Raw genomic sequence first — 19,032 nt, forward strand, 5'->3', positions numbered from 1 at the left:
TCAACAGGTTGGTGAGCAACATGTTGCTTGCAAGCCACTGCTTGGGGATCACAAACCTAACTAAATAAATGATAAATATTTTCATATTAAACATTTAAAATATTACTCAATTAAATCATTATACCATACACTAAGTTGCTATCCTGATAGCTATGATCAGTTGTTTTTGTATGTCTGTATGAAGTTTCTTTTGGAGAGAAATGATTCCTACTAATTCAAATTTTCTGTCATTTGAGTATTAGCTGGAAAATCAAGCAGACAGGTTGACCTTGACTCTCCAATCAAGGTTATGTATTTTTACTGGCAAGCCATTAAACTGTTAATATAAGCTTCCAGTAAAGCCATTTTCTCACAAACAAGCCTAATGCGAACTGTAAAGTCATAAACTGCAAACATCTTTCTCTGGAAACAGGTCAAATCTCTTAATAAAGGGAGATCAAAGCAAATTTTTATAATCCCGAAAACATAATTTGATGGCTGGTGTGTACATATTCCCAAGTGTCCTGATGTGACATGGATAGTGCAAGTAAAGCAGATACTCTACTATAACAGGGTGTACAATAAACCAAACAATACACACAGAAAATACAAATAAATAATGGTGTATTTTGCTGAATAATGCAAATTGCATAATGAACTAAGAGATACAGTATAAAGTTTTTCAATGTTTCCTTCTGTAAAGCAAGAAGCAATTGCTTTTATGCATGTGGTGCATGCGGCATGCAATAAAGAGTTACTACCATAATTATTAGATAGATTAGCAGGGTCTAGAGCCAAAATAAAACTAGTAATATAATATTAGGGAAATTATTTATTTTGCATTTTCCCGTGATTAAGCAACATCTAAACTAAGAACATTGCTACAAAATAAAGACAGCCTAACCCGGGGGTGCCAGCTTTTTTCATCCATAAGCCACATTCACATTTTAAAAGAGTTGGGAAGCTGCACAAGCATTAAAAAGTTCCTGGGGAGTCCAATAATGGCTGTGAATGGCTGTTTTGCAGCCCCTATGTTGACTGGCAGCCTACAGGAGGAGGACATATGCCAGTGCTCTAAGATAATCATGAAAAACCAATAAAGCAATGGCTGTGGCAACAACGAGTTTCTGTGTTACTCCCTTTACCTGTATAGGTATTAATCCTGCCCCCATGCAGGAAAGCACAACTTGATCTCAGAATGATTACACTGATGTGTCTGTGTGCATGTAGTGCAGGGAGCCTGGGACCAGATACTTTGTTTAAATCGATTAAACTTGCAGCTGATTACACCACTGTGTGTTACAGTAAAATAATTACAGAGCGGGGCTACCAGTGGATGTCTGGTGGGATTTCCCAGAGCAGTTAACTCTTTGCTTTGCCAGTTTTACAAGCCCAGAGTACATGTATCTGATGAAGCAGCCACAAAACTACTTACAGTGTATTTGCCATTTTCTGTGTAACTCAGAGATATGAAAATACATCCCTCCATACCAACACAGCTGTCTTTAGTCAGATCATGTTTGTGATCCTCTATTTCGCCAGCTGACTCAATAACAATAGCAGACAATGATTTTCCTGATGTGAATAAAAGTATAAAAGTATCAGGTAAAAGACTTACTGAAGCCATGCTGATAAAAGGTGGACCAGCTTGTAAAATAGTGCTGGGCTAAAGCAACACTTTGTCCTTCTCAGCACTGCACAGAGTGGCAACAGAAGCAATGTTACTATTCCATGTTTGGTCCTTGCAAGGTAGACACTGTAATTAGATTCCCAAGTATACAACCCTCTCCCTTTCCCTTTTGTTTTTACTGTTTAGTTAACAGGAATCCATTAAGCAGTGTGGTTATCTGTGCATTGGTAATTTGATTACCAGATCTAATTTGATCAGTTTTCTGGTTGCTAGGGTCACAAAAAGAAAAAAACCTGGAGCCATACACGGTTTAAAGTAAGTAGCAACGCAGAAGCATCATTAGAATACAGGGTGTATTGTTGTATAATATACATGCTGTATTGTACTACTGGCTTAATAGTGGAAAAATTTGCATGCAGTGCAATTTATTTTTACCCACTGGCAAGAGGTTTTAACTCCTTAAAATGATTGTAACTGCCCAATATTAATTTTTGATTTAAAAGAAACCTGCTGTAGAATGCAAAGTATCCGTAGTCTCCCCAAAAATATATTCTGAAAAAAACCCAGGAAGTTTAGCTATTGTGCTATTTCTGCAATATTCCTTTCCTATTCTATGAACTCAATGGACCACCCCCAGTGTGTGTTTGTGTGTGTGTAGGGATGTTTAAGCAGGATGTTGTGACTTAAAGGAACAGTAACTCCAAAAAATGAAATAGCTTTAAAGTAATAAAAATATAATGCACTGTTGCCCTGCACTGGTAAAACTGGTGTGTTTGCTACAGTAACACTACTATAATTTATATAATAAGCTGCTGTGTAGCCCCGGAGGCAGCCATTCAAGCTGGAAAAAAGGCACAGGTTACATTGCAGATAACAATGTAGAATACAATAGTGTTTTATCTGTTATCTGCTATGTGCCTGTGCCTTTTCTCCTTTGAATGGCTGCCTCCATGGCTACACAGCAGCTTATTTATATAAATTATAGTAGACTTTCTGAAGTAAACACACAACTTTTACCAGTGCAGGGCAGCAGCACATTACATTTTAGTTACTTTTATACACTTTCATTTTTTGGTGTTACTGTTACTTTAAGGTGACCATACAGGGGCAGATTTTAACTTCCGATTTGACTGATCTGCCTGTATATGAGGCTTACCCAACCGATATCTGACCGAAAATCAGCCAGATGTTGATAAGGCAGGTTGGATTTTTCCATTGGACCAAAGACCAAATTGGTGGTGGGCACATCGAGGAAAAAAATGCTTGTTTAGCAACCTCTCCAAACAAGTGTCTCTTATAATGTATGGCCAGTTTTAGAACTGCATTTGGTTCTCTGGAAACTACCATGATGCACTTGGGGTTTTAACCATGTAGAAAAAGTGTCTGTTTCAGTAAATAAGTGTGGCAGCTTCATTTGTAAATACCATTTAATATTAAAGGACAATGAAAGGTTAATATAAATTAAAAGTAAGTCTAAAGGCATTCTTTTTAAGTATTTACTGCATATCTAAATTCCCAGATCCCTGCTTGCTTCTCTGAGATATGGTGCTGGCAGCCTACAGCAGTGTGAAGACTACAGTGACATCACTGAAATCTCTTTTCCCTTCCTGTAGGTGCCAGCGGCAGCCTTCCTATTCTCTGAGCATGTAACTTGATCCTGTCTCCTGTTCTGAGATACACATGCCCACCAGCCAATCAGAAGCGGATCTGGCAGAGGGGAGGGGGAGGAGGGAATGAAACACATGTGCAGTATGAAGCAAGGAGGGAAAGGGAGGGAGAATACCTTTTTAGAGATGGCTGCCTGTTCTAGGAAGTGTGACTGAATAAATATTTGATTAGGTGAGCCAAAAGTGTGGCGTTTTTACTAAACAACAGGAGGACTATTGGGCAGTATGCTTTTTAAATTTTGACTTGCATTCTCCTTTAAACTTTGAATTCCAATTGCAGCATATTTGTTTCAATATGACCTCTTAAATATCCTTGAACAAAGTTAGTGTTGTTGCTGTTATCAGTGAAATGGCTGAAAGTCAGAAGAAAGAAACTTAGAAAATAAAATTAAAGACAAACAGCAAGGCAGCATAAAGCTTTGTTATTTAAAACCTTTACTTGCTGGATGGAAAAATGTTTGTATGTAAAGCCTCGGGTGCCACTGCTCTTCTGAAATGCCTTGGCACCCCCAGGAGCTATTGACCTTGGAATAGCTAGTCATGCATTAACTCACGTATGATCCCCTCTGTGCCATCCACATGCTTTGGCGAGTAGTACACGGACAGGTCGCTTTGCAGGATTTCATCTGCTGTTGCCCTTGCCAATGCAGCAGCCAGGAAAGACGGGCAATTACTAAAGGGAAAAGAGAAGAAGACACATTAGTAAAACTGGTTTAACAAAACCACAAGTCGTTTATTTAGCCCCTTGAAGCTAGAGGGCAGGGGGAAAAAAAAGAAAAAAATTATATTCTACAGTCACGCTGAGCGATAAATTATGATACAGGTTAGCAGCTTGACTTCTCCAGGCATACTGAGTTATTGCTTCTATTTCTGCACCCCTACACCCTCTTCTTGTGCATAGACAATTTTGATCTTGCCATAAGTGGATGGTGAATTGTCACTGAAAGCCCTGAAAGTCATTATGTAGATCTAATTTTGAGGAAAAAAATGTATTGCCTTGAGCTGCCTCTATACAACTGGACCTTTATTTCCTTCAGGGGACAATTGTAAATGGGTCGATTAACCTTGCAGATGTGTCTTAAGAAATCCAATTTAATAGCAGAGGCTGAAGCATTTGTATTGCATTCTATCCTTTGCTTGTATTAAGGATACAATATCCCTTTATCCCCTTAATTTGTACACACAGGAATCCATTTAAAGGCAATTTATCACCCCAATGCATAATGTATTTTCTGTACATCAGAACCATTCTATACGGCCAGTTATTTGAACGTACTCAGACTTGTGCCGAGTAGTAGTTTGCCAGGTAAAACTTTATCATATAAAAGAGAAGATTTGCCTGCCAGTGCAATAGTTTTTTCCCCACAATGAAACAAATATCTCACAATTGCAGGACATAGCAAAGTGATTTGCAATGCAGCAGAGCATTGGATGAGCATAGAAAACTGAGTGGCAGATCTATTAATGATCCAACTGATGAATTCAGAAGGATTCCCAGCAGTTTGATCTTCTTTCCTATTTAACAATACTTCCCTGAAAATTCTCTGAATCCTTTCTGAATGCAATATTATGCAGGGAAAAATTAATTTGTGAGTGGTAAACAGGCAAACATTTATTCAGCACAAGCCCTATTCATTGAACTCATGTTAAACATGGGGGTATACTGGCCCTTAAATGGGCCTATTTATAAAACTGTGTAAGATGGATTACATTGGGAAAACAACTTAAAATGTATTGCAAAATACATGTTGTGCATTTCTTTTGCAATGATCCATTAAAAAGAACTAGCCACTGTTAAAAAGAAGATGTGTGAAAAACAATTAAGTTTTATACTGGGCATCATTGTTTCCTTTAGTCAATACACAACTTTAGAAATATATATGGTGATGTCTGGCATTTAGTTATATGTGTTGACAGTGAAAAAGAAATAGCAGTCAGTTTTACTTTGATGGACTTGACTTTGGAGCTAACAGTTTGTTTCACTGAGGTGAGGTGAAAGTGGAAGAGGAGTCATTTAGTCTGTTTAACAGAGGTGAGGTGACAGGTGGTGCAAAGCTGATAGTCTGTTTTACAGAGGTGAAGTGACAGGAGGAGAACTGGCAAATTTTACAGACAGTTGGAGATGAGCTGTTACACATAGGGGAAGGTGACAGCTGGGGCAGAGTTGGTATTCTATTTTAAAGAGGAGATGAGTTGAGAGCTAGCATTATTTAGCTGTTGTTCTAATATATACACATTTTTCTTACATATATTTTACAAGCCCTCTGTCAAAATGTGTTGCTTTGCTTTTGTCCCCTTTCCGTTGTCTGTTACTATGTTATTATGCTTTTTGCCCTTAAATTACTTTTGTATATTTTTTCCCACCAGTTCTACTTTGTCTTCTCCCTCCTGTATTTTCTGCTTCATGCCATATTTATATTTACCCCTTTTCAGCTTTCTCCTGCCTCTCCACCCCTTTTTGTGCCATCTCTTCTGTCTGCAATTTGTTCTGTTCTCTAATTTTCCTTTTCCTTGGCCCTTTCCCTTTAGCTCTCATATTGTTACTCTTATTCCACTTCTAGTTTTCTTTTTTTGCTTATAGTTATATAACTGAGGCTAAACCATACCTAGGCTTAGTGCTGCACGATCGCTGCTCCCCATATGTAATAACATGCAGAAATATTTGCCCAAGTCTAGTAACCCACAGCAACCAATAAGGTACTTGCTTTCAACAGGTAACTAAAAATGCTACCTTCTAATTATTTGCTATAAGTAATAAGAACTAGAAAACTTTGTACCTTAGATAACATATTCCCCTTATAATGTCAGAAACATTTATATTATATATGTATTAAGAAATTAGGGATGCACTGAATCCACTATTTTGGGATTCGACTGATCCCTGAATCCTTCATGAAAGATTCAGCTGAATACCTAACTGAATCCAAATCCTAATTTGCACATGCAAACTAAGGTAGTGAAGCGTAAAAAGAATCACGTGCGCAGTGCACATGATTTTAAGGATTCGGATTCAGTTTGGCCTAACCTGAATCCTGCTGAAAAAGGCAGAATCTTGGCCGAATCCTAACTTAACTGAATCCTAGATTCTGTGCATCCCTATTAGAAATCCATATATACTGTATTGGGCTCCTTACAATAGATCATTTAGGTATGTGAAGAATAGGCAGCACCATATATAGTAGGGATGCACCAAATCAAAGACTGGGTTTGGGATTCGGCCAAGATTCTACCATTTTAATCCATGTCTTTTGCCGAACTAAATACAAATCCTTAAAATCATGTGACCTTTTGCCACATAGCCATAGAATCTGAACATTTTTCAATGGGTACTTTGAGTGCAGTTCTCTTTAACAATTCCTTATCCTTATTTGCATATGCAAATTAGGATTCGGATTCAGTTCAGTATTCAGCTGAATCTTTCACAAAGGATTTGGGGTTCATGCAGATCCTAAAATAGTGAATTCAGTGCATTTCTAATAAAAGACTGTATTTGAAGTGTTCAACAAGTCTGTTAACCATGTATAGTTGTTAGGACCCAAACGTATGCCATTTTTTAGTATTTATAGTAGGCTGGGCATTGGTATCTGTTGCATGGGGGGTTTGTTCCCAGGCTCAGACTGGCAATCTGTGGATTCTGGCAAAAGTCAGAGGGGCTGTAAGATGTCATAGTCTCTCACTATTTAGTGGGTTGGTGGGGCCTGTGTGTACTTGAAATGCCAGGGTCTATATTAAACCTAGTCCAGACCTGTTTGTGTCCCTTATTAGTCCATGAATACCTATACAGAGGTTGAAGCCCTTCATAATATTTGATTTATACTTAACAGATGTATACAAAAGGATATTATAACTCACTAAGTATTTCATGTGACATAAACAGTGATGCCTGGGCAAGTGCACAAATTTCTCTTGCTTGGCTTTGGATGTAATACTAAATGTCCCCATACACTGGCAGATCCCCTCGCTTGGCGAGCGGATCTTCTCCCTATATCCCCCACCTACAGGTGGGCGATATCGGGAGAATCCAGGGTAATTATAATGATGGGCATAGGCAAAGACGGTCCGAGGACCGCATCAACGAGCCGATGCAGTCCCAGATCCGACTAGATATTCTAACCTGCCCGATCGAGATCGGGACGATTTCAGGACAGATATCGGTCAGGCAGGCCCGTCGGGAGTGCCCATATACGGGCCAATTAGCTGCCGAATCGGTCCAAGGGACCAATATCAGCAGCTACTATTGGCCCGTGTATGGGGACCTTAAGGCATCATCTAGCTGCAGAGGAACAAATAAAACATGCTGCAATAAAGGAATTGTGTTAATATAGCTACACTCTTTTTCTACCTGTGTGTAGCCAAACGTGAAAATACCCACATTTAGAATGTTGTTACTCACAGTATCAGAAGTGCAAAATAAAAATAGGTCTCTTTAATCTCTATAATTAGAATCCAGTCTGCCGATTAAAGCATGAAGAGGCTCATCAGTTGGCGTCAATAGTCCACCTCTTCTTCCTAGTCTTGTATTTTATACTGCTGTACCCAAACCTACACACTGTCACTAAAGACCTCATTAGAGATAGGATGGGGTTTGAAAATGCATCCTGTTTTATGATGCTGGCAGCGTGGGAGTTATCTAACACACTTCCAGCTGCACTTCCAACAGTCTAGGGAGTGCCCTGCTAAACCAAAGTGAGGAAGCGAAAGATGACCGGTTTCAGAAGATTATGATGGATAGTTTCCCTTAATGAGCCATGGAGGGAAAAAAAGGGTTTACGTAGGCATGTGACACCCACACAGTACAATGATATCTTTTTTTATACTGTGTGCAATGTAATGCTGAGCGATTTTATTCGTAATCCTAACTATAAACTCTGACGAATGTCTGTAATTAGATGACACGATTTAACAGTGCATAACATGTTCAGATAGAGAAGCTTAGGGACTCAACTGTCCATTACTGCTGGTTTATAGAATGTACCCCTTTGTGATATTAGTGGCTCGGGTCCAACTATTCTAAAAAAAAAAAAATACATATAATGTGAACATTCGTGCATGGCACAATTATGTCTTTTTGGTATGTTGTGGCACTTTGTCCATTTTGTATAGATAACAATTGCTGACAATATTTTAAGGTTGACAGTTGTTGGTTCATGGGGTTGAAAAAAAATGAAAATCTTTGGACAAGCGAATTAAATTTTACCAAAGAGTGTATTTAGGTGGAGTTACAGTAAACTGAAATGGAATGAGAGTGAAGTAAACGTGGATTTGGGGTGTTGCGTCTGAACCCAAATATCCATAAAATAGGTATCACTAGAGTCAGTATTTGCTCTAGTGTATTGGTTTTTAAACCTTACCATGGCACCATTGCTATGAACCTCTTCACTCACTTTATATGGTTTTTCAGAAGTTTAGGTTCAGGCTCCCCTCTTTTGTCTAATATTAGTTCAAAACCCTTATCTCATAACAAGGTTACAAACAAATGAATAGCTACACGAAGTTGAAAGAATTTCAAAGAATATAGACGTCATCCCCAAATATATCCTTAACTAGGCATAAGTCAGCTCTACTCTAGTCAAGATTCCATTTCCCACAATGCCTGCAGTCTTGCTTCTTCATAGGTTTGTTAATCAATTGCATTATTTCAATAGTCACATTTATGTAAAACACCAAAACTATGAAAAATTAAATTTTAGGGTTTGCAAACTCTTTAAAGGGGTGGTAAACTTTTAGTATGTTACAGAATGCCTATTTTATAGTTTTTGAATCATTTGCCTTCCTCTTCTGACTCTTTCTAGCTTTTAAATGGGGGTCACTGCCCTGGAAGATCAAAACTGGTGTTCTGTGAGGCTATAATTGTATTGTTATTGTGAAAAACCAATAGGGGATGTAACAAGCAAAAGCAGCAAAGAGATTTAAAAAAAAAAAAAAAAAAAATAACAGACTACCTGATTATTTTTTTTTTTTTTTAAGACTGAGAAACAGTTTGTTGCAATGTTCAGTTGCTTGTTGCAGCAAAACAATATGTCTATGTACAGTGCAACACTGTGCCTTTTATTTCATGAGCCATTACTCCCCACCCACATCATTCATTAAAAAGTGAGGGACAAAAGGCCAGCATAGGTTCAGTAAGCTTTTACCGAATTTACTTTGCTAAATAGGTCCGTTTTATTTCTGATGATGATAAATCTGTCATAGAAACAGGTTTTTATCCAGGTTTCTTTTAGACAAGAAAAGCAAATCATGCGTAGATGCTAACGCAGATCTCTAAATATAGCAGCTTCATGGCCTTCACCATTCAGGCACATAACACACACACATGCACACACCAGGTTTTATGTATAATGCTGCAGACTGTTTCTTTCTATTTGTGGACTAAAAACCTATATAGATCATTAATGTTCCCAAAAGGTTTAACCCTTTGAGTACTACTAGTACATGACTAGATCACTACACACTCATATAATCTAATTTTTATTAGACCAGGTATTTTTACTATTTTTACAGAGCTCAAGCCCAATAAATATGGTATACATGAAAGAAAATGATTTGTCATGCAGCTAATGGGACACAGCTGAATACAGAGCAGTAAATCTATAAGTAATCCATCTCTTACAGCCTAGCAAAGCCTCCTACAAGTGGATTTTCTAATTCAACTTCAAAGCAATATCGGACAGGCATAACATTTGAGTATATATGACATGAAGCCAATCACTAAAGAAAACATAAAATAACCATGGATCTAAGATCAAAGTTCAGGCTAGAACATGAACTTGGGCAGATTTTACAGATACCTTGTATATTTTTAAAGTCTATTTTCCTTGGGGTTTATGGAGTTTCTGCATCTAAGTCCTTTGCCCCCAAAGTGGATAGCTCTTTTTGCTATCCACTAGGGTCCACCAGATAAGACTGGCCTGCAAGTCTAACCCCAGCCTTGCAATCACATGTATATTGATTTCAGCCACCTATTTTGCCAGCCAGTACCAGGTTGTATATAGAATTCTTAAAGGATATGTAAGGCCTATGTTCACGGGAAGAGGGTGCCAAAGATTAGGCACCCCTAGTGAAATAGATCACTGAGTTTTTTCCGCAATTCGGTGCTCCTTTTAAGAAAAAACTGCACCAGCCTGTGGAAAAAACTGTATCAGCACTGCACTGGCATTTTACTTACCTTTCGACCAGTGTCCCAGAAGTCCCTTGTGACAAACCCTGTTTGTGCATACACAGAAGAGTAAAACTGCATGATCTACTCTACTGCTCATGCACAGAATGCCCAACTCCCTTGGGAGGAAGATCTCAGGTAAGGAAATGCTGGCACAGTACTTTTTCCTATTATTTTGGCACCCTCCAGTGAAACAGACTTCCTTAACAAGTCAGTAAATGAACTTACTTATTGATTTCCCAAAGATAAATAAACTGCTAAATCTATTCTAGAAATGACAAAATAACCTTAAAATATTTTAAGGTGAGCATTATAAATGGCTTCTGTATACACAATACTGCTGGCAACCTGTGTGAATTGGATCCGTCAAACAACGCTCGCCTATCCACCACTGTTGGGAATCCTTTATACTACTCGGGAAAACAAAAAATTAGCCATTGACATGCAATTTAAAAAAAACAACATTAGGAATGCCTAGTACAGAGCAATATTGTCCTTTCTGTATTGTTGATTAACAGCTTTCTGAGGAAAAGGTGAAAAAGGAACAATAAATACAAAGTGATACATCTTTAAGACGTCAATATACAAGTTAGAGTGGAATCAATTCTTCGCCATATGCAGATTTGCAACAGATTTTTTGGCCAAGATAAGCTTCCTTAAACATGTATTATTCTCTGCCTATGGTCTCTAAGATGAATCTTCCTGATGAGCCCTGTCTCTTTGCCATATGAATAAAAGACCATCTGACAGATATGGAACTCAGGCAAAGGTTCAGATGGAAGTATGTGCAACAGCAGCACCTCAGAAAGATGCTTTAATTAGTGCTGCACATTGTTCCAAACACATCTTTTGCAGGTACTTTTCAAAAGTATTCTCATCTAGAGGGAAGAAATAACCCTCTTTTGACATGTGCTAATTCAGTTGGGCTTATGTACAAAAGAACACTTTCTGAACTGCTAAAACATTCCTCATATACAGTGGAAACCATAATTGTTTGCATCTGACTAGCAGAGAACACACAAACAAATTGAATGAGCTCATGCCAAAAAGGGAGGTATTTTTTGTAGCACATTAGTGTGTGAATTTACCGTAAAAGGTTTTTAAGTCCGTTCTAGAAAGGCTTTTTGTTTCAGAGGAAATATATGTACTAACAAACAGGATGGTCTAAATGAAAGAAGCAGTTACAAAGAGCTTTTATCTAAAATATTTCTGGGAGAGGTCTCAAGGATCAGAGCCTGTCCCTCCAAAAGAAGAATTGGTAGAACATTCTGGTACTCAACTCTGGCACTTTTTTACTTTGTTGAGACACAAATAAACGGGATTCATTAATTGCAATGGAATTGATGATTTTAGTTTGTATGCGTTACCCTGTTTTCCTCTGCACTGGATGGATGCCTTGTAGAAAATCTCTTAATGGGTACACAGTTACATGGATGGCATAACAAGTGGGAGCAGTCGGCTTGTTAAATCACATGTAGGTTACAAACATCTCAGCATTTTGCATGTAAACAATCACATGACTCACTCATAATCATTACTGAGCAAGCTACCAAGATTCCTAAGGCTGAACATGAATACAGACAATGATATACAGTGCTCTTTAAAGGAATATTGTCATGGGAAAACATGTTTTTTTAAATGCATCAGTTAATAGAGCTTCTCCAGCAGAATACTGCATTGAAATCCATTTTTCAAAAACAGACAGATTTTTTTTTTATATATAATTTTAAAATTTCTTATGGGGCTAGCCATATTCTTCATTTCCCAGGGTGCCACAAGCATGTGACCTGTGCTCTGATAAACCTCAGTCACACTTTACTGCTGAGCTGCAAGTTGGAGTGATATCACCCCCCTCCCAGCAGCCGATCAGCAGAATAATAGGAAGGTAGCAAGATAGCTCCCAGTAGATATCAGAATAGCACTCAATAGTAAGAAATCCTAGTCCAGCTTGAGACTCCTCCAGTTACATGGGAGTAGGAGAAATGATCTAATGTATGTTCTGAAAGCTCAGACTCAGGAACAATGCACTGAGATGGCTGCCTACACACCAATATTACAACTAAAAAAAATAATTTTTTTGGTTCAAGAATAACATTTTAAATTGTAGAGTGAATTATTTGCTATGTAAACAGTACAAGTTAGAAATAATAAGTACACCATAAAAACCATGACAAAATCCCTTTAATATGTCTTAAAGTGATTCTGTTATGTAACTGGATGAGTCCCAAGATGGACTAGGATTTCTTAGTATTGAGTATTATTCTAATATAGCAGATATTGCCATATATACACAAATGCAGTAACCAGTGATTTCTATGAAAAAATGGAAACATTTTAGTGGTATTTGCTTTTATGCTTGTACTGTTTGACTAGCAGAAAAATGAATGACATGTCAGACAGACAATTCACTGACTTCTGTAAAAAATAAACTACAAACTAAGAAATGGTAGTAACCTAAACTTAGAAATGGCTCAATTAATTTTAACCTAAATGTTTCAAATGTCAGGAAATCAAGTAAATAAAGGTACCAAATACAAAAGAGAGATCCGGGTGTATAAACCCCGGATCTGTCTCACAGTTGATCTAGGTCAAATTCCCAACACCATCATATCAGCTCTCACAATGTGAAATCCTAAATGCAAAGAACTCACCGTTGTTCAGAAGTGGTTCAGGTGCTCAGAGCCCCGAACCTGTAGCTGGGGAAGGCGAAATCACGCATATGCAAAAGGGCTCCAAATGCACCGGACACAGCGGCTTGCTTAAAACTCGATTTTTATTACTCCATTTAAAAACAATACGCCTTTTTAAATGGAGTAATAAAAATCGAGTTTTAAGCAAGCCGCTGTGTCCGGTGCATTTGGAGCCCTTTTGCATATGCGTGACTTCTGTAAAAAAATCATAATTAAACCTAATTTTTCCCTCAAATTGCTCATATGAGTTGAACAGTATAGCACCCTCATGTATAACCAGGGATAAAGGTACTATACATATTTATTACACACATTTCTTATATTTGAGATGAGGAATACTGTAAATACCATGCCAGCACAAGCATTACACCATATTAAGCATAAATCTGGAGTAAAATATTATTGCATAGTACCCCTTAATATTCCAATTTCTCTACAGCACAAGAAGTAGATTGTAATAACAGCTGTCAGCATTCATTTGGCAATACAGGCAACAAGACTATCTTCATCATTTTTCAAATCTACATTTTTCATTCCAGTGACAGTACATGGTTTTGGACTAGTTGTAAGAAAGTGATATATGTATGTGTAATTTGTACTTTGTGCAATTTGTACTTTGGTCAGTAGATGACAGCAACTTCTTAGACTGGAAACATATAAATCCCCTGGGAAGTTTCTAGAGTGGAGGAGGTCCTAGGCCCTGAAACCTATATAAGGGGTAGAGAGAGAGGACATCTGCTATGCATTGCACAAGCTAGTGGCAGGGTAGTATATCTCCCAATACTTAAATTATCAAATGAGGACAATCCACCCTGACGATACCCAGACACTTCCATGATCCTACCAAACCCTCTTTACTGTCCCTCGAAATATACCGCATGTCACTAGACATCACTGTGTAAAAAACAGCATACTCAAGCTAATGATTTTAAGTGATTGCATATCTCTGTGCAAAAATCCAGTGTAAATGGAAGCAGCAGCTTAAAAAGGCTAAAAAAAAATATGGCATTCGTCCATCGCAGTTTTTTCCATGCCAGAAGCTACTTGCAGCTTGAATTATTTAAATTGACTTTAATGGATTATGCAAGGTCTGTAGTGATGTAAAACAATGGCATCAAATTTGGCGATCAGGTGTCATACAAAAAAAACACATGCCTTGGATAAATTTGCCATGTATTTTACACAGCTTTTTAAACTGCTTTTCTAGCGTTAAACATTTTACACACTATGATAAAAAGGCCCCTCAGTGTTAATTGTCTAATAAAATTGACCATAGTGTGTGTGTGTGTGTGAATATGACAGAGACTTTTAAGCTCCACTGATGTGAATGATGCATAATCTCAGTAAAGTGCTGTTCAAATGTCAGCACTTAACAGTAATAATTGTCACTGCCATGAAACCTCTACAACAGAACTATATGTTTAAAATCCAGAGCTACACATATAAAAATGCATTAGAAGTAATTTTTGCATGTTATTTGCGCTTGTCATCTATATATATCACATTTATCCCAAATTTCATTCATATTTTCTGCTGAACAAAGGAGTCTTCCTGTTACTGCTGCAGGTTCTTGGCAGAGTGTTTTGATTTCCATTGTTTTCAGGCCTAGTGTGCCATTAGCCTTATGATAAACCCTGCAGGAATTTTATTGGAGGAAAAAACGCACTACTTTTTATGCATTGTGGTAGAGTGACCCAACAAATGAGAGAAAATGTGAGTTTTCCCTTTAAGTTCTCCATAGTGGGAGATGTAGGCTTTAAGGGAGAGGTTGATAAACCGAGAATGGTTTCTCTGTTTAAAGGGTTTTGCTGTCTGGCCCTGGAAGTTATAGGGTTCTGGATAGAACAAGTGAATCAGATGATCCATTCAAGTAGTCCAGCTCACCTATTGGAGCTTACTTTCCACAGGAAGGATGTCCTGTGGAAAAGTATTTAATTGTATGGGAAGGTGTGCAGCAGTCTCTCAGAGCAGGGCACAGAGCAGGAAGGATACCTCTCTGTGTTAGGACTCCCAGAGGGGCTGGGGGTGCTTCCTGCCACTGCAAGGAGCAGAGGGAGCCCAGACTTGAGAAAGCAACTGAGAGACTGAGGATCTAAGGAGCTGAAAGGAAAGCCAGGATGCTGAGCTAATCCCCCAGACGTGTTGTGAGTACAGGGGTGACCCCAACATTTGTGTTTTCCCACTGGTAGCCCACAAGGGGCCCAGGTTTGGAACTCATCTAATGTGTGAAAGTAGTACCCCAGAGGGGAGGATTTACTTTTATGATTTGTTTTGCATGCTGAAATGAGCACCCCTGTGTAAATAAACTGCCTTAAAGCTAAGAAAGTGTCTGTCGTGGATCCCGCTAGTTTACAGCATCCAAATTCTATATAAAAAGGACACAAGATTAACTGGAACCAAACACTGTATATAAGTGGGACTAAAGTTCTGTACATATCTATATTTTACTTAGAAAAATAAAATATATATCTTTCCTTCTTGACTTAGCTTAGCTCATCGGGAATGCTAAATCTGAGTCCTCTCTTATCTGTGTCATTTCCATATACATGTAGGATATACAGGCAGCAGACTTTCAAGGTACAGTCATCAAAGCAAAGCAATCAAGTGGTCTTTACATGTATGCAGTAGACATGACATGAATACAACAGGCATTAAATTGTACAAACATGGTTGTAACTCCAGTTTTGGTATTTTTGGCAGCATCTTCTAGGTTGTTCTTGATCATGTGTACAATGTCCTAGCAGTCAGGTACGTGCAATGGACCACTAACAGCGAGGAACTTGTCTCTAGTCCATATGTTGGTGGTTCTTTGTATTGATCTGTACCTTTCAATACTGAAAAACAGATTTCATACAGACGAGAAAACTGTGCAGCCCAATAATGTAGCCAAAAGGCAGTAAGGATGTAGGAAGGTATAGCTTACAAAGGCTGGAGAGCTGAATTTTTACCTCTCTTATTTATGGGATATTTCCACCTCAAATGGAAGCCATGGGCTTCTTGTATTTCCCAAACCCCATCTAGTCAATTTCAGCTCTGATGGTGTTATCACTGTGCTGTTCCTACGTGAGATCATTGTGCACAATGTCGGCAAATGCATTTCTATTCCGGCTTTTCACTTTAATTATATGGTTGCTATGGGTTACCAGACATGGTACTAGCTTTGGGGACCGGATGTGTTTCCAGAGATGCAGCATATGGTTGCTTCTAACAGTATTAAACTCAAATACACGTGTAACAAACAATTCTTAGGGGGTTCCCAGGCTTAAGACAAAATAGTAAATACCTGCCGGTGCAGTCCAATTGCAGTGTTTCTTATAGACAAGCTCTCAGATACTAAAATGAAAAAAAGACAACTGCACACAGTGCAACTACATGAATAGAAAAGCAAATGCAGCATTGTTAGTTGGGGTTATCTTCTTTGCCTCATTTACTAACTGGACTAAGGTTGGATGTTTCAGGATAGGCACTAAACCCTCCTAACAGTAGGTTTGTGAGTTGAGACAAAACTCCACAGAACAAGATAATTAATGGTAAATGTGTCAATTCTAAAAGGAGCCTTTAATATACAGTATATTTGAGTTTTAGCTTCCACTTCTTCAAATAAAACAAAATGCATCTAACAATTCAGAAAAGAGCATGAAATGCAAATAAATTCCTTTTAATTTCTGAAAAGAAATATATTTGATATCTTTACAACAAACCACCTGAACTTCCTTTGGCAATTAATAGATTGAATTCCCCTTTCTGAGGACATTCAATGCCACAATTATTTGCTTAGCTTTTGGCAGTCACTAAAAGCCAACCTGTGGCTTGCCAAGAACCTGACCTTACCTTCTTCAAGAAACTGCACCCACACACTCTCCATTGGAACATGGGGCGCTGTGCTGAAAGTTAACTCGCCTACCTCTGTCTTCCCTTCAGTTGTGGAAGTGGTCCATAGATTCTAGAATTGTATTTCATAAACAATTTAGAATCATTTTAATTCTTAAACAATAAAGATAAAACAAAAAAATGCCCCCCGCCCCAATCATAATGAATAAGCAAGTTAATCCAAGTATGTGGGATAGAATACTGAAAGAGTTACATTTCAGCCTAAGCTTCAGAATGCTGAAACTGAATTTCTAAGCAGTTAGAGCCTCCCAGATCCACAGCAGCGTTCCTCTAGCCTGCAGTGTGTTGCTATATTTAGGCTGTGTGCGCACATAAACGTTATATGGATTGATTGTGAATGAACTGCAAATTTGCATTGGGCCAACACTGACAGCTATCCAAGCAGCAGATTTTTTTTTTACAAGTTTTAAAGCAATATTACACAAGCTTTAATATTATGTTAATAGTTTACATTTTTTGAAAAGGGCTCTTACACATACTGTATAATATAAAGGCATGGCTCTATAATCAGATGCAAATACATACTTTATTTAATAACTATAATATATCTTTAACTGTCAATGGGCAAGGAAAGACAAAGACAAGACATCATTTATTTAGTAGAGTACCCTCTCCTAACACAGTTTCTTACCCCCTTATATCAGTCTGCAGTAATGTCCTTGACCTTACCGTGCCACTATACTGAAATGCTCGGTACTGTAGCCCTGGACTAGTGCTAGATACATTACCAGCTCTACAGAGCAGTAAGGTGCTAATGTTTATGCGGTGCCCTTAAGAGACTGTCCCGCACCTGCTTATGGCTGGGAACTGTAGGCTCCTGCAGAATATAGTCTGCCAATATGGCTTAATGCATGAGGTTGTTGTTTTTTCTCAACAAAAGGCCTGGAGGCTGACTTAATGGGTAAGAGATTGAGGCAAAAAGAGGGTACCCTTAGATCTGCCTTTCCTTGTCATTTAAAGATAGGGCTGTGTGTGAGTTGATCTATTGGGCAACATAGGTATTACTGTGATGATTATAACACTGACAACTTTATACATTTTTGCAGTTATAACTATTGAGAAAATTATTAAATGACTTGACATAAATAATAAATATTAATTTGATGTTATATAGAAATTGCTAACCTAGACAAGTATAAATATTTTCTCATGCTTTACTACCAGCTCTACTAAATTCATCCATCTTTTTTCATCTAGAGTCTACACAACGTCCCAGCTGAGCTGTTGAGTTCATTGGAGCCTTAGATAATACATATTCATAAACTTCCCTGAAAAGCCTTGACAGGTATTTTCTAAAAAAATCTAATGCTTTCTATAAATAGTGTTGCATTTTGAAGACCTAGTTATTTCTAAGAAATTCTAGGGCATTTTCATTTCTGTGTTACTAGCCCTCTATAACTTAATACATATAAATGCTAAAATTTGATTGTAAGATCTAAGCTCTTTGATTGTAAGCTCTACGGGGCAGGGACCTCATCCTCTTGTGTCTTTGACTCTTAACTTGTTACAACTGTATTTATCTTGTATTTATTGTATACTTTGTATTTATCTATTATTATCTTAATAACCCCTGTTTGTATTAATGTATTCTACTGTACAGCGCTGCGTACATAAGTAGCGCTTTATAAATAAAGATATACATACATATACATTCATAAAAGAATACTTTTAAAAATAGACCACAGTGACAAAAGCTTCACTTCCCTTGCATACTTTACAGGAATTTTGGGAAGAAACTTCGATTTTGCTGTAAGGTACTTTACCTTTAAACTGATACTTGCCCATTGGGAGTCCTTATTGAATAACAGTAACAGAGCAGGTTTTGGCTCATTAGTGAAGCACTATCCTATTTGCTGGGTTTACTTGGAAGGGTTAAACTTGATGGACATTCGTCTTTTTTCAACCCTATGTAACTATCCTGCACATCTTAATGAATACTGGTCTATAGCTAGTCTAGATGACCCAGAATACCCACTATTTTGAACTGTGCAACCACTTCCCTAGCTTCCCATATACTGG

The 19,032-nt window shown here is 37.9% G+C and overlaps 1 protein-coding gene across 1 annotated transcript in view; it reads right to left on the minus strand.

Moving 5' to 3' along the window:
- The window catches only part of ppm1e (protein phosphatase, Mg2+/Mn2+ dependent 1E), a 124,519-nt gene that overhangs the window by 36,587 nt on the left and 68,900 nt on the right, over nt 1-19,032 (minus strand). The window contains exon 2 of the mRNA XM_002934346.5: nt 3,831-3,949. Within this exon, the coding sequence (XP_002934392.2) occupies nt 3,831-3,949 (119 nt within the window). The remainder of the gene's footprint in view (nt 1-3,830; nt 3,950-19,032) is intronic.

The sequence above is a fragment of the Xenopus tropicalis genome, chromosome 2 (genome assembly GCF_000004195.4).
Source record: "Xenopus tropicalis strain Nigerian chromosome 2, UCB_Xtro_10.0, whole genome shotgun sequence".
In the NCBI taxonomy this organism is placed as follows: domain Eukaryota; kingdom Metazoa; phylum Chordata; class Amphibia; order Anura; family Pipidae; genus Xenopus; species Xenopus tropicalis.